Here is a 22,890-nt window from a genome sequence, read left to right as displayed (position 1 = left end):
AATGAGGTTCCTGTAGCATTTACATGCAGCCTATAAGAATCATTACATTACCATACATTTTAAACCTTAGAAACTCCTCTTTGGGCCCCTTCTGCCAAGCTGTAGGGTCTGCTCTGGCCCTTGGAGCTGTCTGCAAGCAGAGGGTGTTGTTTCATCAAAAGGGGATTACCTTCAGCCAGCCACACCATTGTTTTCCAGTTGTTCAGTAACCGAGGTATCTCAAACCTTGCTTTCATTTCAATCTCGCCTATAGTTTCTATATTCTCAAAATCTTTTGCCAGGCAATCATATTTATAAGGCTTTCCTGTTTCATCTTCCCCAACACCCCCCCACCTATTTCCTATTTCTTTCTTTCCCCCCCTCTCTCCAGTGAATTTGATATTCACAGTCAAATAAACCCTATACCATTATCACTGGCCTATGTGACAGTGACATTTGCACCTTAATTCGGGCAGGGGCACTTCTGACATCCTCAACAACCCCATCCTGACGCCTGCCCCGAGGGTTTCGGGTGTGAATGCTGCCCTGCCCACCTGGGGCTGGGGGCATCGGGGCTCACTGCGGGCACTGCCAGGGTGACTCAGCCACTCCAGCAAGCTCGGGACCGCCTGGGCTCTGCAGCTCCGCGGCTCGGATCGCTCCTGCAGCCTGATTTGCTGGGAAGCTGCCAGCGGCTGCCGCCTCCTCCTCTCTGCAGGCAGCTCTGCCCCGCTCCCCGCTCATCACCGCTGCCTCTGGTGACAGAATGACCCAGTGGAGCGGGGGGACACGGGGCTGAATGGCTGCGGGGGCACGGAGCGGAGAGCCGGGGATGCGGCCCGGGGATGCGGCACGAAAGGTACGGGCAGCGCGGCAGGGTGTGCCGGGAGGGGCAGGAACTGGGGCAGCTCGCCGGGGTTTAGAATCAGGGGCAGTTTTGATGGGTGCAGGATCACGGGTCGTTTTCAGGGGGTTTAGCATCAGGGGCAGTTTTCAGGGGGTTTAGGATCACAGGCAGTATCCAGAGGGTTTAGGAACAGGGGCAGTTTGCAGGGGTGCAGGATCGCGGGCAGTTTTCAGGAGGGCAGGGGCAGTTTTCAGGGGGTTTAGGATCAGGGGCAGTTTTAGGGGCCAGGATCAGGGCTTTTCAGGAGGCAGGATCAAGGAAAGTTTTCAGGGGGTTTAGGAGCATGGGCAGTTTTCAGGGAGGGCAGGATCAAGGGAAGTTTTCAGGGGGTTTAGGATCAGGGGCAGTTTTTAGGGGGCCAGGATCAGGGGCGGTTTTCAGGGAGGGCAGGAGCAGGGGCAGTTTTCAGGGGGTTTAGGAGCATGGGCAGTTTGCAGGGGGGCAGGATCAAGGGAAGTTTTCAGGGGGAGCAGGAGCACAGGGGCAGTTTTCAGGGGGTTTAGAAACAGGGGCAGTTTTCAGGAGGGGCAGGATCATGGGCAATTTGCAGGGGGGGCAGAAGCAGGAGCAGTTTGCATGGGGTTTAGGAGCAGGGGAGGTTTTCAGGGAGGGCAGAATCACGGGCAGTTTTCAGGGGGGGCAGGATTATACGGGCAGTTTTCAGGGTGTTTAGGATCAGGGGCAGTTTTCAGGGTGGGAAGCATCACAGGCAGTAGTCAGGGGGTTAAGGATCACAGGCGCTTTTTGGGGTTGGCAGGATTATACTGGCAGTTTTCTGTGGGGGCAGAATCAGGGGCAGTTTTCAGGGGGTTTAGGATCAGGGGCAGTTTTCAGGGGGCAGGAGCAGAGGGGCAGTCTTCAGGGGTTTTAGGATCACATGCTGTTTTCAGGGGGTATAGGAGCATGGGCAGTTTTCAAGGGGAGCGGGATCAGAGGCAGTTTTCAAGGGGGCAGGAGCAGGGGCAGTTTTTGAGGTGGGAAGCATCACGGGCAATTTTCAGGGGGTTTAGGAGCAGGGGCAATTTTTAGAGGGGCAGGAGCCAAGGGGGCTTCCCTTCCTTTCAAGGGGGAAGCATCATGGGCAGTTTTCAGGGGGTTTGGGATCGCAGGCGGGTTTTGGGGTTTGGCAGGATTATACAAGCAGTTTTCAGAGGAGCAGGAGCATGGGCAGTTTTTGGGGTCGACAGGATCAGGGGCAGTTTTTGGGGGGTTTAGGATCAGGGGTGATTTTCAGCAGGGCAAGAGCAGGGGCAGCTTTCAGGGGTGCAGGAACAAGGGCAGTTTTATGGGGGCCAGGAGCAGGGGCAGTTTTTGAGGTGGGAAGCATCACGGGCAGTTTTCAGGGGGTTTAGGATCACAGGCAGTTTTCGGGGTTGGCAGGATTACCGGCAGTTTTCAGGGGGTTTAGGAGCATGGGTGGTTTTCAGAGGGGCAGTTTTCAAGGGGTTTAGGAACAGGGACAATTTTCAGGGTGGGCAGTTTTCAGGGGGTTAAGGATCACAAGCAGTTTTCAGGGTGGCAGAATCAAGGGCAGTTTTCATGGAGGGCAGGATGAGGGGCAGTTTTCAGCCTTGCACTCCATCCTGCTGGGTACTGTGACCACCCCGTGTGCTGAGGGCCATCCTGACCCCCTCAAGCTGGGAGGCAGGCAGTGTGTGCCTGTCCTTGTCCCCAAGCCCCTAAGGACAGGAATTCCAGGTGTTGGAGGAACAGACAGCTATTCCAGGTGCTGGAGCCCTTCCTGAATGGGTTTATGAGCTGTTTGTGGCCATGCCCCAAGCCCCCACGAGCCTGTCTGCCTTGTGGGACCACGGACAAGAACTAGGAGTGCATTTGACCTTATTTCAACTGCTCTTTCTCCAAAAATCAGATCTGCTGGGGGTTGTGCTGATGCAGAAATCAAGTCTGCCAAAATCTGCCTCCCAAGGTCAGTGGGGCTGTGGGAGATCCCAGGAGGGAGGCTGATAAAAGAGCTTTTCATTGCTACTACATGATTTAGCATCAGCATCCTTGTCCCCACAAGGACTCCCCACCCTTGGGTGAAATGCAGGATGTGGCTTGAAGAAAGCAGAAAAAAATCCTCCCTAAACACAGACCCCACAGCTTGAGCAGAGCATCACCTGAGCCTGGGGCTTCCTCCATTACCTAATCCCAGCTCTCCTGAGAGGACACCACCCCCCTTGGGCCCCAGAGACCCCAGGAGCATTTCCACCTTTGCCCCAGCAGCTCTCCCATCTCAGCAAAGGGGGCTCTGAGTGTTCAGGGGGGCTCAGGAGTTTTGCAGCAAGCCCATGTGCATCTTGGGGCTCTCAGGGCACCTTTGCAGGGGACACAGGACTCCAGCACCCGGTTCCTGCAGCCTGCATGTCCACATTCCCAGATTTTCCATGCAGGGCCATGCTCAGACTGCTCACACAAGAGACCTAGTTTCTGCTCTCCCTGCTGCCAGAAATATCCCAGCTGCCTGCAGTGGAGAGCAGGTGAGGAGAGCCACAGGCTGGCAATGCTGGGGCACTTTGTGGGCATCAAGGGGCTCCCCCAGGGAATTGTGGTGCGTGCTGTGGTCACCACACACGTGGGGACACTCTGTGTCAGGATTGTGCTGAGGGGATGGCAGGTGGGCCAACCTCCACTCTGGCAATGATGGATGGGGCACCTCAGTGCCCTTAGCTCATGGACATCCTTTATTTCTTTGAAGGCCAGGTTGGAGGGTGTGACTGTGTTCACAGGGGTTCTTGGATGAGGGAAGAGATGAGAATGTTGACTCCAGGTTTCAGAAGGCTTGATTTATTATTTTATTATATATATTACATTAAAACTATACTAAAAGAATAGAAGAAAAGGTTTCATCAGGAGGCTGGCTAAGCTAAGAATAGAATAGAAAAGAATGATAACAAAGACTCTGTCTTGGACAGAGAGTCCGAACCAGTTGACTGTGATTGGCCATTAATTACAAACAAACTAACGTGAACCAATCACAGATGCACCTGCTGCATTCCACAGTAGCAGATAACCATTGTTTACATTTTGTTCCTGAGGCCTCCCAGCTACTCAGGAGGAAAAATCCTAAGGAAAGGATTTTTCATGAAAAGATGTCTGGTGACAGGAGGGGGCTTGGAGAAACCTGCTCAAGGGGAAGGTGTCCCTTCCCTTGTCAGGAGGGTGGAAGGAGATGAAATTTAAGGCCCTTCCCAATCCAAACCATTCTGGGACTCTCTGATTCTCTTCCACTGCCCTCAGGATGGGGATGCTGAGGAGCTCCCAGCCTAGGATCAGGAGAAGGGAGGCTGAGAAGGCCAGGACACAGGAGACATGTCGGCGCGCGGGCGCTGCGCCCGGGTGCTGCCCTCCGAGCTGAACAAGGTGTGCCCCGAGAGGGGAGATGAGCCTGCCACGCACCCCAGCAAGATGAGCGACTTCGAGGTGGTCCCCAACCTGCAGCAGAGCAGCAGCAGCGTCTCCAGGAGCAGGAGGAAGGCTCATTTCCCTGCTGGCAGCAATGAAAAGGCAAGTTCAGGGGGTGCTGGAAGAGGGGATGGTTGGGCACATGCATGAAACAGCATTAATGAGTGGCTCACTAACAGGAGCATTAATAACTGATCAGGTTGGTTTTAGGGATAGAAAGCCTGCAGATATCTGAGGCACATGGCCAGCACTCATATCCCTTCTCCTTGGAGTGCTTTTCTTTGCAGACAGTGATGGAGCTTTCATCCTTCACACCCCAAGAAGTGCCCAGATGTGCTCCCATCTCTGACATCCCTGGAATAACTTCTGGCCCTTTTCAGAAACCCTGACCCCTGGCTGCTTTTCTTCCTCCACCAGGAAAATCTCATCTCCTGGATTCCTGAAAACATCCGAAAGAAGGAATGCACCTATTTTGTGGAAAGCTCCCAGACATCAGATTCTGGGTAAGTGAGGCACTCCCTCCTTCCCTCCCCTGCAGTAGAGCAGAAGTTAGGGTTGGTTACAAAGCTACAGCACCAGAAAATCCCAGCTTTCTGTCACAGTGATTCAAAACCCTCTTTCTAACTGGTTGTTCAGCATGTGGTGAGTCCCCACATGGCTGAGATTCTGTGTCCCAGGGAAAAACATTTCCAAGGCTTTTGCATGCAGTCATTTCCACCCTAAATATTTCCGTCCTAAATCTCTACCAGTGGAAATATTTTTATTTTTTTCCATTTATTTCCTCCCAAACATTGCCCTTGTTTCTGCACAAGTTCTGAGCTGGGGGAGTAGCTGGGTGGGAGAGGTGGGGCCTGTGATATTCCTGAGGAGAACAGCACCTCCTGCCCAGGCTGAGGCCGGGCTTTGCCTTTGGGGTTTCCCCATGGAGCTGTCGGTGTGTTTTTCAGGAGGATCGTTTGTGAGTGTGGCTATCTCAGGGAACAGCACCTGGACGATGCTGCCAAGCCTCCCATCTTCCTGGGGAAGGAGTGGGACCCCAGCAGGCACATCCAGGAGATGCCAACGGATGCCTTCGGTGATATCCGCTTCACAGGGCTGGGGCAGAAGACAGGGAAGGTGATCTGCTTGTCCCCCCTGTGGGTGTGTGGGGAGACAGTGCTTGGGTCAGTGAAGAGCTCATAGGTGTTGTGGGAGAGGTCACTGACTTTCTTCTGGATCAGGGCAATGGTTATCTTGGCCATGGGCAGGTTGGCTACCTGTGTGATGACATGGGAGATGGCACAGGAGCATTTCCCTCCTTGATGAGAGGACATTGGGAAAGGGTGGAATTGCCCCAAAGGAAACAGTGATTCAAGCAGTGGAAAGATTGAGACAGGACCCCTTCTCCCAGCCTTAAACTCTTTCTGAAGCCACAAGATTCAAGGAGTGGCTGTTCCCTATCCTTGCCCTCAGATTTGTCTGGGGAATGTTTGCTCCCAGGAAAGCGAATAGGAATGGGGTCATGGATAAAGATCTGGACCAGCAGCAGCAGGACTCTGCTGTGGAATGGTGTTGGGAGGCCTCTGGGGTGGGACAGGAGGAATTGTGCTGGAGCTGTCCTGTTACCCTGATGCTGTTGTTTATACCCAAAATAACAAATGTGCGTGGTCCCTTTTCCTGCAGTACGTGCGTGTCTCCTCGGACACCCCCCCAAGGGTCATCTACCACCTCATGACACAGCACTGGGGCCTTGACCCCCCCAACCTGCTCATCTCAGTCACTGGGGGAGCCAAAAACTTCGTCATGAAGCCAAGGCTGAAGAACATCTTCCGGCAAGGGCTGGTCAAGGTGGCCCAGACCACAGGTAAGAGACCACAGAATAATGAAATTGCAGAATCACAGAAGAGTTGGAGTTGAAAGGGACTTTTAAATGTCATCTGGATGCAGAGGGTCTATGGTGGTGTTCACAGGGGTCCTGAGAAGAGACGAGAATCTGACTCCATGTTTCAGAAGGCTGATTTGTTATGATATATATATTATATTAAAACTATACTAAAAGAATAGAAGAAAGGATTTCATCAGAAGGCTTGAAAGGAAAGGAAAGAGAATTGAAAGATAACAAAAGCTTGTGACTCTCAGAGAGTCTGAGACAGCTGGACTATGATTTGCCATTAATTAGAAACAACCACATGAGGCCAATCACAGATGCACCTGTTGCATTCCACAGCAGCAGATAATCATTGTTTACATTTTGTTCCTGAGGCCTCTCAGCTTCTCAGGAGGAAAAACCCTAAGGAAAGGATTTTTCATAAAACGTGTCTGTGACAAGGGTCTCCCTGTGGTTGTACCTGGCCATGCCAGGCTCAGTGAGCTGGGCTGCTCTGGTGATGCTGAGCTGCTTTAGGAGCCCTGTCGGTCCTACCTGGACCACAATCACCAGGGATGGGCTGCTCCTGCTCAGTCACAAAAGACGCTCAGACAGGTGCTGAAGAAGGCATTGCCTGTGCCACCAGGGCAGGGAAGGGACATCTTGTGGGGGATGGAGCACCCCAGGAACCCACAGCCACACGGGGGAGGCTGGGAGACAGCTGTGGGCAGAGCCTCTCCCTTCCCATGGCCCTCTGTGCCCCCTCCCAGGAGCCTGGATCATCACAGGGGGGTCCCACGCTGGTGTGATGAAACAGGTGGGAGAGGCAGTGCGAGACTTCATGCTGAGCTGCAGCCACAAGGAGGGCGACATTGTCACCATTGGCATTGCCACCTGGGGGACCGTGTACAACCGCGAGAGCCTCGTCTGCCCCATGGTGAGCCAGGCAGCCCAGGGAAACACAGCTGGGCACAAGTGATGCTCACAGAACTCCAGAATGGGTTGGGTTGGAAGGAACCTGACAGCTCAGCTTGTCCCACCCTCTGCCGTGGGCAGGGAATCTTTGATTAGACCAGGCTGCACCAAGAGCCATCCAGCCTGGCCTTGAACCCTTCCAGGGATGGCACCAGGCTGGAATTTTCTGAGAAGCCACTCCACTCTGCCCGTGGTTCTGTGCTTCTCCGGGGTGGACTTTAGTGGGTGTGAGGGCCAGTGCAGCATGGGGCAAGGCTGATGTGAACACTGTGGGGGCACAGGGACAGTTTGGCCAGCCTGTCCCCACAGGCTGACACATTCCTGTCCCCATGTGCTGGTCACTTTGGCTGTCTGCTGCTCCTCTGCCAGGCTTCTCCCAGAGTGTCTCCTCCTGCTCCTTACAGGGGGGCTTTCCTGCTGAGTACATGCTGGATGAGGAGAACCAAGGCAGCCTGTCCTGCCTGGACAGCAACCACTCCCACTTCATCCTGGTGGACGACGGGACCCATGGGAGGTACGGCGTGGAAATCCCCCTGAGGACCAGGCTGGAGAAGTTCATCTCTGAGCAGACCAAGGTGAAAGGAGGTAATGCAGACCATCTACAACACACAGCCTGGCCTGAGGCAGGGATGGGCCATCCCCCTGGAATGGTGTCCTTCCTGGGCTCCAGCAAGGGGCTGTGGCTTCCCCGGAGGATCCAGCACAGAAGCTGAGAGGATTGCCATGATAAATGTGGAACCTGGTTCCTCCGTGACACAGATCAAAGAACTTTTCTCTGCCAGACTTATGGGATCACTAAAGGAGTCCCCAAACCTTGTGATGCTGAGTTGTTCAGGGAAAGTAATTTCTACCAGAGGGCCAGGTCCCAAGGGAGCTTCCAGACGTTACCTTCTCACTGTGCAGATGATCTCCTGCCATGGCACATGCACTCATGTGCTCACAGAACCCCAGAACCCCCTGAGCTGGAAGAGACCCATAAGGATCCTCTAGTCCAACTCCTTGCACAGAACACCCTCAAAAATCCCACCATGTGTCTGAGCTGCCAGACAAAAACTGGGCATGGTTTTCCTCCCTTCCCCTGAAGCCTGGCATGTCAGGGACACTGCTCCCACCTTGCCTTCTGCACTCCTCCATTCAGAGGAGACCACACGGGGGGATCAGCCCTATGGGAAGGTCACCCTGGGTTTGCTTCGCTGCAGGTGTTGCAATCAAGATCCCCATCGTGTGTGTGGTGCTGGAAGGAGGCCCTGGGACTCTTGATGTAAGGAACTGCCTGTGGCAAGCTGAGGCAGGGGAAGGCAACGGAGGGACAGCTCCTTCCTAGGGTGCTGCTCCTGTTGGTGCCACATGGACAGGAGTGCTGGGAGCAGCAGAGGGTGCCAGGCTCAGAGAGGGCCTGCAGGTGCCTGGCAGGGATCCTGACCAAGCTGCCCGCTCTGCTGCAGACCATCTACAATGCCATCACCCACGGGACCCCCTGTGTGATCGTGGAAGGGTCGGGGCGTGTGGCCGATGTCATCGCGCAGGTGGCCAACCTGCCCGTGGCCAAGATCACCATCGCCCTGATCCAGAGCAAACTCAGTGTCCTCTTCCAGGACACCTACGAGCTCTTCACTGAGAGCAAACTGGTGGAGTGGACCAAGAAGGTGAGTCCCCTGCTGCCTCTGGGAGACCAAAGAGCAGCAAGGGTCCCAGAGGGGAGTTTAAGCCTCATCTGCCCCCAGCCACCCTCATCATTGTCCTGGTGGGCACCCCAAGGGCTCAGGCTCCCTTTGGGCATAGAGGGAGTGTTAGTGACCAGCCCACTGTGGAGGACACAGCCCAGGGGTTCTGCAGAGATGGAGGGCAGTGAGGAATTGCCCAGCACAGTGGGGAGCAGCAGGGAGGAGATGCTGCTGCCCACTGCTTGCCCACGGCTCTCCTGTAGATCCAGGACATTGTGCGGAGCCGGCAGCTCCTGACCATCTTCAGAGAGGGCAAATATGGCCAGCAGGACGTGGATGTGGCCATCCTCCAGGCCCTCTTCAAAGGTGAGGGCTGGGGGCCTCCCTGGAAGGATGGGGCAAGGTGAACAGGACAGGGGTCAAGTCACCTCCACCTCTGCTTGACTCATGGGGTCACCAAAGAAGTCCCCAAACCTTGTTCCTGGGGAGAGATGATTATCCAAAGGGCCACAGATCCAAGGAGGCTCCCAGGTGGTATCTTCTCACTGAGTGATCCTCTGTTCTAACCCGTTCACTTTGTGTGCAGCATCCCGAAACCAGGACCACTTTGGTCGGGAGAACTGGGATCACCAGCTGAAGCTGGCCGTGGCCTGGAACAGGGTGGACATTGCCCGGAGTGAGATCTTCACAGATGACCACGACTGGAAGGTAGGGCCACGCCTGTGCTGCTTGTCTGGTCAGGCTTACAGCTTGGCAGGAACTTCTCACCTTGGCTGTGCCCAGGGAGAGTTTTAAAGGGGTTTCCCCTGGACCCTGAACTCCCAGTGCATTAACTGGGGCTGTTCTTCAAAAATGCTCTCAAACACCCAGAGCAGAGCTAAGCACACACAAAGGCAATTGGTATTTTGCTCAAAACCAGTGTTTTTAAACACTCACCTAGAACTCAAAATACCTCTTGACAGCTCTGCCCTGTGGTTTGTGTCTAAACCCTTCCCTGCTCATACCTTATTGCAGAGTGGGGCAGGGGCCAGCTCTGCTATCCCTGCCTGACCTTGCTGTTGAGAAGCCAAGGCTGAGCAGGGTTTTCTGTCCTTCCTGATGGGGCTGTGGAACCTGGATTTTCCTATCACAGTCAACAGTTTGGGTTTCTCCAGCTCACACACCTTTGATGAGACTGGGAAGGGCTGGTGGGAGCTGGGAACCCAACAGTAAAACATTTGAGGATAAATGCCCCAAATATTGAAGGTCAAGCTGGCAACCTGGCCACCTGCACGGTGTCCCTGCCCCTGGCAGGGGATTGGAACGAGATGAGCTTCCAACCCAAACTGTGCTGTGATTCTGTGATATTCCTGAACTTGGGATAGGTGGTCCCTGCCCTACCCATCCCTCTGCCCAGCAGCCAAGGGGGCAGAGGGCTCCACTGCCACAGAGGACTGCCCTCTTCTAACCCTCTGGGAATGTCCCACAAGTTTTAGTGCGTGCCTTGTGCTCTCTCACATCCAAAGGCTCCTCCTGTGCTCAGGGATGAAATCTCCCCCCAAGTGAGGAGCACGGTAGGAGCTCTGAGACCAGGGAGCCCCTCACCTCTGCCTCTGCCCTGCCAGCCCTCAGATCTCCACCCCGTGATGGCAGCCGCCCTGATCTCCAACAAACCCGACTTTGTGAAGCTGTTCCTGGAGCAGGGAGTGCGCCTCAAGGATTTTGTCACCTGGGACACGCTGGTTTACCTCTACGACAACCTGGCGCCGTGCTGCCTGTTCCACAGCAAGCTGCAGAAGGTGCTGCTGGAGGAGAGGGAGCACACGGCCGGCTCCAAGGTGCCGAGACTGCAGATGCACCACGTCTCGCAGGTGCTGCGGGAGCTGCTGGGATGCTCCACGCAGCCCCTGTACCCTAAGCCCAAGCAGGCGGAGCGGCCCCGGCTCTCCATCCCCGTGCCGCACATCAAGCTGAACGTACGCATCTCGGGTTACCGCTGGGGAGGGAGGGACACCGCCTCCGGGTCTCTGTCCTGCTGTCTGCTCAAAAATGCTCCTAAAAGTGCCTTTTAGTCGTCTAAAAGGTGCAGCTTTCTACAGCTGTAGCACTGTGTGGATGCGCGATGCTGGTGGGGCGGGTGCACGGTGGATGCACAGCTCCACCTGATCCCACTAGAAAAAGTGAAAATCCCAGGATTAATCCAGTCCTGGGAGCCGGACAAAGCCCTTTGCATGGGTGCTGGAGGCAGCAGCAGGGGTTTGAGCGTGGCACACCTTGCAGGTGCAGGGCTCCAGCCTCAGGTCCCTCTACAAGCGCTCTCCTGGCCGAGTCACCTTCACCATGGACCCCGTGCGCGACCTGCTCATCTGGGCCGTGGTGCAGAACCGCAGGGAGCTGGCAGAGATCATCTGGGCACAGGTACTGTAGGAGCCAGGGGGATGGGATGGTCGGGATGGATGGAGATGAGGGATCTCTGCAGCCAGGTCAGGAACTTGGGGTTTATTGCAAAGGGCCTGGGTGCAGGGCCCTGCTAGGATTTGGGGTTTATTGCAAAGGGCCTGGGTGCAGGGCCCTGCTGGGATTTCGGGTTTATTGCAAAGGGCCTGGGTGCAGGGCCCTGCTGGGATTTGGGGTTTATTGCAAAGGGCCTGGGTGCAGGGCTCTGCTGGGATTTGGGGTTTATTGCAAAGGGCCTGGGTGCAGGGCCCTGCTGGGAGCTGCCAGACACAGCTCCGAGCAGGTCTGAGAGAAGAGAGGGGGAGAGAAGATGAGAGGCTAAGAGAGTAAAAGGGCAAGAGAGTAAGGGAGTAAAAAAGGTAAGAGGGTAAAAGGGTAAGAGAACCTCACAGCCCCACTGGGATTTGGGGTAGTGGGAGAGCTGTCCTGAGCCTGACCCCAGCCAAACAGGAGCCAGCCAGCCTGAGGGAACTTAATGTCCACACCCAGCCACACTATGAGTCCAGATCTCTCATTTCCTGGCCAAAACAGGCACAAGGGATGTGCTGAGCCAGAAGTGGGCTAAGTCAGGCTGAGAGAGCCCCCAGGGACACGACAACTGGGTGGAGGAGTCTTCCACTCATAAACAGCATTCCAGGACAAGGGGCAGTGTAGCTGGTGGCACAGTGAGCATGCCAAGGAGCCACCCTGTCCCATTAGCCAAGGGCAGGGCTGTTGCCATATTCCCCAGGCAGTGAAGGTGAGCTTGGCTCAGCCCTTGTCATGGCAAACTGTCCATCCTGAGCACCATGGCAAGCTGTCCATCCTGAGCTTGGCTCAGCCCTTGTCATGGCAAGCTGTCCATCCTCAGCACCAATCTGTTTGGGCCACCCTCCCTCCTTCCTGTGGCAGCTGGGCAGATCTTGTCAAGGCTTCTGGGACGTGACAGACAGAGTGCCCATGCTTTCCTTGTTCCTCTTCTGTGCCAGAGCCAGGACTGCATGGCAGCTGCACTGGCCTGCAGCAAAATCCTGAAGGAGCTGGCCAAGGAGGAGGAGGACACAGACACTACCGATGACATGCTGGCCCTGGCCGAGGAGTATGAGCACAAAGCAATTGGTGAGCAGGAGGGCACCAGCACCCCAGGGCTGCTCCTGTCCCCCCCAGAGCTGCTCCTGCATTCCAGGGCACCTGAGCTTTACCCAGGAGGTGTCTGGGGGGTGAGAAATGAGGGTCCCATCCCCAGAGTTGGGGATTATGCTCCACAGGCCATGCCCACACACTGGTGGGAGTATCAGTGTGTGGTGCCATGTCCTGATCCTGCTCAGCAGGGTGAGGACTCTGTGGGCCCCAGAGCTCAGCCTCCTCCTGCTGGTGCTGGCCCTTGCAGGTGTGTTCACAGAGTGCTACCGCAAGGATGAGGAGAGAGCCCAGAAGCTTCTCACCCGTGTCTCTGAGGCCTGGGGGAAGACAACCTGTCTGCAGCTGGCCTTGGAGGCCAAGAACATGAATTTTGTGTCCCATGGGGGCGTCCAGGTGGGCTGCCAGCAGTGGTCCCTGGAGGGAATGTGCCCAAGAGTTCCTCGTGGGTGGCTGTGTGACTCTGCCCTTTGGCCTCTGTAGCCAGAACTCCTCTTTCTCCTCTTCACAGGCTTTTCTAACCAAGGTCTGGTGGGGGAAGCTCTCAGTGGACAATGGCCTTTGGAGGGTGATCACCTGCATGCTGTTCTTCCCCTTACTCTACACCAAGCTCATCACCTTCAGGTATTCTGACAGCTGGGACACTCTTGCATTGTCACAGACATCTTTTATCAAAAATCCTTTCCTTGGGATTTTTCCTCCTGAGAAGCTGGGAGGCCTCAGGAACAAACTGTAAACAATGGTTATCTGCTGCTGTGGAATGCAACAGGTGCATCTGTGACTGGCCATTAATTAGAAACAACCAACATGGACCAATCACAGATGCACCTGTTGCATTCCACAGCAGCAGATAACCATTGTTTACAGTTTGTTCCTGAGGCCTCTCAGCTTCTCAGGAGAAAAAATCCCAAGGAAAGGATTTTTCATAAGACATGTCTGTGACATTGCACTGAGGCAGGGCTTCCTCTGGCCTCAGCTGGGCTGGGGGGAGCTGCTGTGGCACCTCCTGAACCCACATCCATCCTTCCTGCAGCAGGGAGAAGAGGCTGCAGCCCCCCATGGGCTGCCTGGCACGCCTCCGAGCCTTCTTCACGGCGCCCATCGTCATCTTCCTCATGAACACCCTGTCCTACTTCAGCTTCCTGCTGCTCTTCGCCTACGTGCTGATGGTCGACTTCCAGCCCGTGCCCTCCTGGCGGGAATACCTCATCTACTTCTGGCTCTTCTCCCTGGTGTGCGAGGAGACCCGCCAGGTGTGGGCAGGCTGGCAGGTGGCACAGGAGGGGACACAGCCCTCTGGCTGCTCTGGGAGGTGCCACCACACAGCTCGTGTTCCCATGCTGCTTCTTGTGTCAGCCCCTGTTCTGACAGGGAACGACCAGATCCATCTCTGGGGTCAAGGATTCTCCTTGGCTGCAGCTGGCTTGGCCCTGTGTATTTGCAGAAGAAAATGCTGTAGGGCTGGTGGGCTTTTCCCAGGAGGTGTCTGGTGTCTGTTTTGGGAATGTCAGGAGATGGAGGAGCTCTTCCTTTGGGTGAATTCCCAGCAGGATTTCCAGGTTTTGCTTGATGTTTGAGATTTTCCAGCTTTTGCTCCAACATCTCAGTGCCTTTCTCCTCCAGCCTGAGGAGCCCCAATGTCCCTGGTGTCCCCATGCTCCTCCCATGCCCCTAGAGCAAACCACACAGGCTCAGGTTGCCTTTGGGACACTGAGAGTGTCCAGTGATGGCCAGATGATCTGTGTGCTCCCTTCCATCCATGAGACACATGGGTATCTTACACCCAGCCCCTTTTCTCTTCTCAACAGCTCTTGTATGATCCAGATGGACTCGGGATTGTGAAAATGGCTTCCCTGTACATCAAGGACTTCTGGAACAAGCTGGATATCTGTGCCATCCTGGTCTTTATTGCAGGGCTGACTTGCAGGTGAGCTGTAGTATTTTCACAGAATTATGGAATCTCAGACTGGTATGGGTTGGAAGGGACCTTAAAGCCCATCCATGGGCAGGGACACCTCTCACTCTCCAGGTTGCTCCAAGCCCTGTCCAACCTGGCCTTGGACACTTCCAGGGATCCAGGGGCAGCCACAGCTTCTCTGTGCCAGGGCCTCACCTCCCTCTCAGCAATTCCAACCTAAATGATTTTCTATGGTTCTATGGTGGCACTGAGATGTTTCGTTTCTTTCCTGTCCAGGCTGATCCCATCAACGTTGTACCCTGGGCGCATCATACTGTCCCTGGCATTCATCATTTTCTGCCTGCGCCTGATGCACATTTTCACAGTCAGCAGGACACTGGGGCCCAAGATCATCATTGTGAAGCGCATGGTGAGAGTTCCCCCCTGTCCTGGGGGATGAGGCTGGACCCTCCTGCTGCAGCAGCTGGATGTGCCACCGCTGTCATCCCATCCTGGAGAGGGGCTTGCTCCAGGACACAGCCATCCTCTCCCTGTGTCTTTGCAGATGAAGGATGTCTTCTTCTTCCTCTTCCTGCTGGCAGTGTGGGTGGTGTCCTTTGGGGTGGCCAAGCAGGCTATCCTGATCCACAATGAGGAACGTGTGGAATGGCTTTTCCGTGGCGTGGTCTACCATTCCTACCTGACCATCTTCGGGCAGATTCCCTCCTACATCGACGGTATGGGACACTGGCTGTGACAGCCACGGCATGAGCAGGGTGGCTGTGATAGCCATAGCATGAGCAGGGTGGTTGTGATAACCATGCCATGAGCAGGGTGGCTGTGACAGCCATTCCATGAGCAGGGTGGCTGTGATAGCCATAGCATGAGCAGGGTGGTTGTGATAACCATGCCATGAGCAGGGTGGCTGTGACAGCCATTCCATGAGCAGGGTGGCTGTGATAGCCAAGGCACGAGCAGGGTGGCTGTGACAACCATGGCATGAGCAGGGTGGCTGTGATAACCATGGCAGGGTGGCTGTGATAACCATGGCACAAGCAGGGTGGCTGTGACAGCCATGGCATGAGCAGGGTGGCTGTGATAACCATGGCTCAAGCAGGGTGGCTGTGATAACCATGGCAGGGTGGCTGTGATAACCATGGCACGAGCAGGGTGGCTGTGGCAGGGCTGATGTACCAAACTCATGCCGTGCTGGCCTATGGAAGTCTCACAGAGCTGGCAGTGAGTAGAGCACCTGGGATGGCACAGATGGAGGTTTAGTCTCTGCCTGGTGCTAAGCTCCCTGGAGCTGTCTGAGAGCAGAATGTGCTCCCCAAGACACCCCAAGAGGTTTGGCCACCATGGAGTCACACTGTGCTGTCCCACAGGGGTCAACTTCAACATTGACCAGTGCAGCCCCAATGGGACCGACCCCTACAAGCCCAAGTGCCCGGAGACAAACGGGGACAACAACACACCCATCTTCCCAGAGTGGCTGACAGTCATCCTGCTGTGCCTGTACCTGCTCTTCACCAACATCCTCCTCCTCAACCTCCTCATTGCCATGTTCAAGTGAGTGTGGGGGGCTCTAGGTGTGGTGGAAGCAGTGGGATCCCACCTGGGATCGTAGATGTGGTAGGAGTAGCTGCAGCTTGGGGCTGATGAGGGAGCTGGGTAGAGCTGGGACACCATCCAGCCACGCTGTGCCCCCTGATCCCCACGGCACGGCTGACACCTGGGCTGTGCCCCAGCTACACCTTCCAGCAGGTGCAGGAGCACACGGACCAGATCTGGAAGTTCCAGCGGCACGACCTGATCCAGGAGTACCACGGCCGCCCGCCCGCGCCGCCGCCGCTCATCCTGCTCAGCCACCTGCAGCTGCTGCTGCGCCGAGGCCTGCTCCGCCAGCCTGCCACCCAGCACAAGCTCAGTGAGCACCAGCACCCCCTCCTGCCCTCTGCCCCCTCCCCAGGGCATGGCACCGCACACCGAGGCACAGGGCTGGGCACAGGGGCTGCACTCCTGCGGTTTGGGATGGATGGCCAGGGGTGTGACAGCGCTGCCGTGCTCTTCCCTGGGCAGAGGAGAAGCTGGAGAAGAACGAAGAAGCTGCCTTGCTCTCGTGGGAGATGTACCTGAAGGAGAGCTACCTGCAGCACCAGCAGTGCCAGGAGAAGCAGAACACGGAGCAGATGATCCGGGACATTGCACAGAGGTATGGCTGCCCCCTGGGAAGGAAATTCCTTCTGTCCTTCGGTGTCCTTGGCATGGAAGAGCTGGGATCAGGGCAGGGGTGGCTGTTGAGGGTGTTCCAGCCTGCACTCTCTCTCCAGGGTTGATGTGCTGGCAGAGCTGCTGGACTTGGACAGGGTGAAGAGGACGGGGGTAGTGGAGCAAAGACTGGGCTCTCTGGAGGACCAGGTGAGGCAAAAGCAGGGCAAGAAAGATAAAAATTTTCCAGGGTCTGAGTCAATTGAAAGGTGAAATTTTTCCAGGGTCTGAGTCACTTGAATCAGAACATAGAATCTCTTTGAATCAATACCCTTTGATGTGACAGTGTTCACAGGGGTACGAGGATGAGGGAAGAGACGAGGATCTGACTCCATGTTTCAGAAGGCTTGATTTATTATTTTATGATATATATTATATTAAAACTATACTAAAATAATAGAAGAAAGGATTTCATCAGAAGGCTAGCTAAGAATAGAAAAGCAATGGAATGATAACAAAAGCTTGTTGGCTCGGATGCTCTGTCCGAGCCAGCTGACTGTGATTGGCCATTAATTAGAAACAACCACATGAGACCAATCACAGATCCTCCTGTTGCATTCCACAGCAGCAGATAACCATTGTTTACATTTTGTTCCTGAGGCCTCCCAGCTTCTCAGGAGAAAAAATCCTAAGGAAAGTATTTTTCATAAAAGATGTCTGCAACAAAACACCAGGACTCAGCTGGGATCACAGGGTGCGGCGGTCGGTCGGTGCCCAGGGTGGCGGTGCCAGGGCAGGGTCCCGTGGCACTCAGGGGACAGTGGGGCAGGGGGTGACCCTGTGCTGTGCCCTGCAGGTCCATCAGAGCGCCCAGGCCCTGCGGTGGATGATGCAGGCGCTGCGGGGCAATGGCTTCAGCCCGGCAGAAGATGTGCCGGCCGTGGGTAAGCACAGCCCGCTCCTCCCCAGCAGCACCAGGCTGGGCAGCCCTCACACCCCTCTGCCAAGCAGGGAGACACAGGGTCCTTTGCTCCTGGGAGGTTTGGTGTCTCCATGAGCTCATCCAGCCCCTCCTGAGTCCATCCCCACCCTCCCCGGGGTTTAATGCCAGAAGGAAAGCCAGGGGACACCAACATCCCCATGGAGAGACTCAGCAGGGCCCCAGCCCACAGTGCTGGACGTGGGGCCCTGCTTTGTGGGACCCTGCAGTCTGTGTCTGCCCCACAGGCTCCTCCACAGCCCTGGGCACCAAGGAGCTTGCCCTGGAGGGGAGGCCCGAGGAGAGGCAGCCCCCGTGCCACGTGCTGGCCCGGAACCTCCTGTACCCGGGGTCCCACATTCTCCGCTTCCCTGTGCCCGACGAGAAGGTGCCCTGGGAGGTAGGAGCTGTGAACAGGGGCACTGGGGCTGGCAGGGGAAGGATTGAGGCACATCCTGGCAGTGGTGGGGAGAGGAGCCCATCATCCCACATTTGGGAGCTGTGGTTCTTCCCAGCCCTGGGAGGGACCCTTGGCTTCCTGGAGTCACTGCTTGAATGACCCCAGAGAAAAGGGCTGGGATCCATTCCTGCTGGGACCTGCAGTGCCTGAGGATGCTTGGTGGGACACAGGGGGTACAACCACCCACCTGTGCATTTCCTGAAGCATGGCTGGTCAGGGGCAGGGACAGGATCCAGTACTGGCCTCCATGGTGGTGTGAGCCCTCCAGCCAGGAGTCTGAGCTCAGCCCCCAGCAGAGCCTGGAGCATCACCTGGGGGGCACCCCACGAGCTGGGCAGAGGGAGACACTGCACCCTGAGGTGTCCCTGGGGTCCCAGGGGGACTGACAAACTGGGGGCTGACCCAGCCATGTGTCGTGCAGGTGGATTTCCCGCTCTACGACCCCCCTGCCTACTCAGCTGAGCACAAGGACATGGCAGTGCAGGACCCCTTCAGCCTGTGAGTGTCCCCCCAGGGCTCCCCAGCCCTCCTCCCTGCCCTGGTGGCACAGCCAGCCCTCCCAGCCCGGCTGCCTCCCACCCTGCAGCTCCTTGGAGTCTCTGCTCAAGATCAACTACAACACCATGGACGGGCTGATCGACCGGCAGAGCTTCCACGGGCTGTACACCGTGCAGGACGGGCTGCCACTGTGAGTGCCACTGTCACTGTGCCACTGTGAGTGCCACTGCCCCTGTGAGAGCCACTGTGAGTGCTACTGTGTCACTGTCACTGTGAGTGCCACTGTCACTGTGCCACTGTGAGTGCCACTGTCAGTGTGAGTGTCACTGTCACTGTGAGTGCCACCCCCATGGCAGCCACCTGGCAGGACAAGCACGGGCACACAGAGAGGCCAGGGCTGCCTGGGCACATCCATCCCATCCCCACTGTCCTACGGGGCAGGGGTAACTGCATGCACCATCCTTAGGGCTGACCCCCAAAAACACCCCCAAAATGTGGGATGCAGGGGTAGGGGAGATACTGGGGTGCCCAGAGTGAGCCCTCACTGTCACCCTGCAGGAACCCCATGGGCAGGACGGGGCTGAGAGGCCGTGGGAGGCTGCACTGCTTCGGGCCCAACCATGCCCTGCACCCCGTGGTGACCCGGTGAGTGTGGGGTGGGGATGGAGGGTGGAAAAGGGGCTGTGGGGTCACCCCAGAGACCTGGCCAAACCCCAACACTGCTGGGCAGAGGGGGGCCACAGCTGCAGCGTGACAGGGGCCTCTCCCACAGCTGGAGGAGGAACCTGGATGGGTCCATCATAAGGAAGAGCCTGAAGAAGATGCTGGAAGTGCTGGTGGCACAATACCCCCTGTCAGATGTGTGGGCACTGCCTGGGGTGAGAAGAAGGGAAGGGAAGGGAAGGGAAGGGAAGGGAAGGGAAGGGAAGGGAAGGGAAGGGAAGGGAAGGGAAGGGAAGGGAAGGGAAGGGTCCCACAGAAAAGGGGGAATCACAGGTGTGTGTCACAGCCTGGCTGAGGAGGTACCTCTGCCCCTCCTGCAGAACACCTGTGTAGTGGTGTTCACAGGGGTCTCAGGTTGAGGGAAGAGACAAGGATTTGACTCCATGTTTCAGAAGGATTGATTTAATATTTTATTATATATATTATACTAAAAGAATAGAAGAAAGGATTTCATCAGAAGGCTAGCTAAGAATAGAATAGGAAAGAATGATAACAAAGGCTTGTCTCACAGACAGAGAGCCCAAGCCAGCTGACTGTCATTGACCATTAATTAGAAACATCCAACATGGGCCAATCACAGATGCACCTGTTGCATTCCACAGCAGCAGATAATTATTGTTTACATTTTGTTCCTGAGGCCTCTCAGCTTCTCAGGAGGAGAAATCCCAAGGAAAGGATTTTTCATAAAAGATGTCTGTGACACACCTGCATGCCAGGCTGCTCGGAGAGCAGTGCTCTCCTGGCATTTCCCCACTTACCCTGACCCATTGTCTCCTGCCTCTCCCCATGGCTTCAACCCTCACATCCTTCATGTGAGCCTGTTAAGCCATTGGCAGAGCATCCTTTGGCAGACACTGGATCAGGCAAACTCAGACATGCACTGGGGCAGAGCTGAGGGCTTTGTGCAGCAGAGGGAGGGTGGGAGGCACCAGCAGCCCTTGTGGCACCTTCTGCAGTGCTGGCAGGCCTGATGGCCAGGCTGGTGGCAGGGAGGGAGGCTGCAGTGTGCTGGTGGCAGCCCCCAGTGCTGTTATCTCCTTTGGCACAGGGCTCCCTGGAGCCAGGGGAGACGCTGCCACTGAAGCTCAAGTGGATCCTGCGCAGGGAGTTCTGGCCCCAGTTCCAGAACCTGCTGAAACAAGGCACTGAGGTGGGGACACAGGGGGTCACAAGAGGGCTCAGGGGTGTGGGCACATGTGGGCATCACCCTGGGTGGCACACAGGTGTCATGGGGACATCACCATGGCACAGGGACATGTGGGCATCACCCTGGATGGCACACAGGTGTCATGGGGACATCACCATGGCACAGGGCCATGTGGGCATCATGGTGTCACAGGGCCATGTGGGTGGCACAGGGTAGAGAGGCAGGGTGCATCACCTCTTGGCCACTGCTCCCACCGGAGAGGAAGGTGCAAGGGAGGTTAGGATGTGCCATAATTCATGTGTGGGGGTCAGAGAGCAGCACAGAGACCCCCAGGGAGGGCTGCCCACACCAGTCTGTGCCTGCAGCAGTGGCTCCCCATGCCCCTGGGAGCAGGGCTCTGGTATCCAGCAGGGCAGACCTGCAGGGCACTGCCCCACCCAGCCCAGGGTGCCCTCAGGGAGGTGCTGAGGGCTCTGCTCAGGTGCCATCCCCATGCACAGGTGCACAAGGGGTACCTGGACGACCCCCGGAACACAGATAATGCCTGGGTGGAGACGGTGGCCATCAGCGTGCACTTCGACACCCAGCACGACCTGGAGATGAAGCGGCTGAACTCGGTGAGGGGCTGCCACCCCCGGGGCTCCCTGGGCACAGCAGCCACACCTGCACAGCCACAGCCCCACAGGGCTCTGCTGCATGCAGTGGGGGAAAGCAGGGCATGAATGTGGGGTGCCACCAAAATGTGTGCCCCAAAAACAGGCAAGGGTTGGGATGGGAGGTGCTGTTGATTGTGGCTGGCAGCACACGTGTGGCAGTGTTCACAGGGGTCTGAGGATGAGGATCTGACTCCGTGTTTCAGAAGGCTTGATTTATTATTTTTTGATATATATTACATTAAAACTATACTAAAAAAAGAGGACGGGGTAGTGGAGCAAAGATTGGGCTCTCTGGAGGATCAGGTGAGGCAAAACCAGGGCAAGTACCCAAGAAAAGTGAAATTTTTCCAGGGGCTGAATCAATTGAAAGATGAAATTTTTCCAGGGTCTGAATCAATTGAAAGGTGAAATTTTTCCAATTTTTCAATTTTTCCAATTGAATCAAAACATAGAATCTCTCTGAATCAATACCCTTTCATCAGAAGGCTAGCTAAGAATAGAAAAAGAAGGAATGATAACAAAGGCTTGTGGCTCAGACTCTCTGTCTGAGCCAGCTGACTGTGATTGGCCATTAATTAGAAACAACCATGTGAGACCAATCCCAGATGCACCTGTTGCATTCCACAGCAGCAGATAACCATTGTTTACATTTTGTTCCTGAGGCCTCCCAGCTTCTCAGGAGGAAAAGTCCTAAGGAAAGGATTTTTCATGAAAGATGTCTGTGCCACACACACACACATGTGACACCTGTCCCCCTGCAGTTCCTCCAGGGCTGTGACCCCGAGCTGTGCATCCGCTGGCAGGTGCTGGACAAGAGGATCCCCCTGCACACCAACCACAAGGAGCTCCTGCACAAGGTCTCAACGCTCCTTGGTGCCTACTACTGAGGCCTCAGGCACACACCAGGCTCTGGCTGGGACCTGCAGCTCTGAGAACACGGGAGCTGCTGGAGCTGAGGTGCTCTGGGTGCCTCTGTGAATGTACGCCGCAGGTCTCTGGGAGGAAAAGTGTCCCCTCCCTGCCACCTGAGCCCCCAAGTTCAGCCCCAGCTCGTGTCTTGGTGCTTCCACATCAGCCCACAGCACTAGCCCAGAGCTTGGGGCACACAGAGCCATGGGGTTTCCCTGTGAGATGGTCCCTATGTCCACTCCAGCCTGCTCTTGGCTTTGGGTGGGCACGGGGGGCTCACCAGCCCCAGCTACTCCTCCTCCAGAATATCCATCCCTGCTCCTGCTCCTGCTCTGAGCCAGTGCCACAGATCCCAAAGGATTGCTCTGGGGCAGGCCTGGAGTCCCTCCTGTGGTGGCTGCACCCACACCTCTGGTTGCCTCAGACCCAACAACATGGTCCTGAGCTGTGAGCCAGCACTCCTGAAGGTGTGAGCAGCTCTTGCCTTGTATACCTATGGATCCACAGCCCTGCCATGCCCCAAACTGTGTGTGATCCTGCTTGTGTATGCTGAGCTTGTAGCTAAACCTCCCTCCTCTCCCTGAGCTAAATGTCACCTGCCTGTCCCCACCCTGGTGCACATGGATGGGAGGTGGCAGCTTGCTGGGACACAGGTGACCCCTGCTCTGTGGCTCCTTGGGCAGGTGGGGACAGGAGAGGGGACATCTGTGTGTCAATCCCAGACATCCCTGCTCTAAGGGGTCTTTCACTCACGTTTTCTGCTGCCTGCCCTGGGGAGAACAAGGCACTGTGGACACATTTTTTGATCATCCAGAGGAGCCCCACGGTGGTGTGTTGTGCCTGGGACTGCTCAGGAGGGGATTTTGGTTCCCCACCTCCTCCCAGTGGATCAGACCTGGCCAGCCAAGGCTGCTCACCCCACACTGGTGCCCACCATGGAACAACTGCAGTTTCACCAGTGCTGCACGGGGCTTTGGCAAGGGGAGGGGGCTCAGCCTGGCAATGTGTTCAACCCAGCTCAATAAACCATTATTAGACACTGCAGGCTGCTGGTGTCTGACAGCTGTTTAACCAGGGGCTGC

General features: G+C 56.0%; 1 protein-coding gene and 1 non-coding gene across 3 annotated transcripts; both read left to right on the top strand.

The window, feature by feature from the left end:
• Positions 1–655: 655 nt before the first annotated feature.
• TRPM2 (transient receptor potential cation channel subfamily M member 2) lies at positions 656–22,852 on the top strand. Of its 2 annotated transcripts, none has more exons than XM_064721454.1 (33): positions 656–838; positions 4,127–4,393; positions 4,709–4,794; positions 5,239–5,407; positions 5,954–6,134; positions 6,908–7,074; positions 7,517–7,697; positions 8,312–8,373; positions 8,558–8,758; positions 9,040–9,142; positions 9,363–9,484; positions 10,381–10,731; positions 11,036–11,173; positions 12,181–12,310; positions 12,582–12,727; positions 12,843–12,955; positions 13,365–13,584; positions 14,140–14,258; positions 14,526–14,658; positions 14,794–14,965; positions 15,614–15,797; positions 15,977–16,155; positions 16,308–16,440; positions 16,559–16,646; positions 17,293–17,380; positions 17,676–17,815; positions 18,297–18,373; positions 18,462–18,563; positions 18,932–19,018; positions 19,146–19,251; positions 20,145–20,246; positions 20,744–20,860; positions 21,661–22,852. In XM_064721454.1, exons 2-33 carry the CDS (start codon positions 4,199–4,201, stop codon positions 21,784–21,786), a joined length of 4,518 nt encoding a protein of 1,505 aa, XP_064577524.1. In that variant the 5' UTR covers positions 656–838; positions 4,127–4,198; the 3' UTR covers positions 21,787–22,852. The 2 variants fall into 2 exon arrangements, with proteins under 2 accessions (XP_064577524.1, XP_064577523.1); XM_064721453.1 differs by having other exon boundaries at positions 658–838; positions 17,664–17,815.
• On the top strand, positions 20,103–20,188 carry LOC135452006 (Z6 small nucleolar RNA). The gene has a single exon (XR_010441512.1). It is a non-coding gene; the product is annotated as a Z6 small nucleolar RNA (small nucleolar RNA).
• Positions 22,853–22,890: the final 38 nt, after the last annotated feature.

The sequence above is a fragment of the Zonotrichia leucophrys genome, chromosome 9 (genome assembly GCF_028769735.1).
Source record: "Zonotrichia leucophrys gambelii isolate GWCS_2022_RI chromosome 9, RI_Zleu_2.0, whole genome shotgun sequence".
Classification (NCBI taxonomy): Eukaryota; Metazoa; Chordata; class Aves; order Passeriformes; family Passerellidae; genus Zonotrichia; species Zonotrichia leucophrys.
The sequence above is the reverse complement of the archived record's forward strand: the minus strand, read 5'-3'. Positions and strand labels throughout refer to the sequence as shown.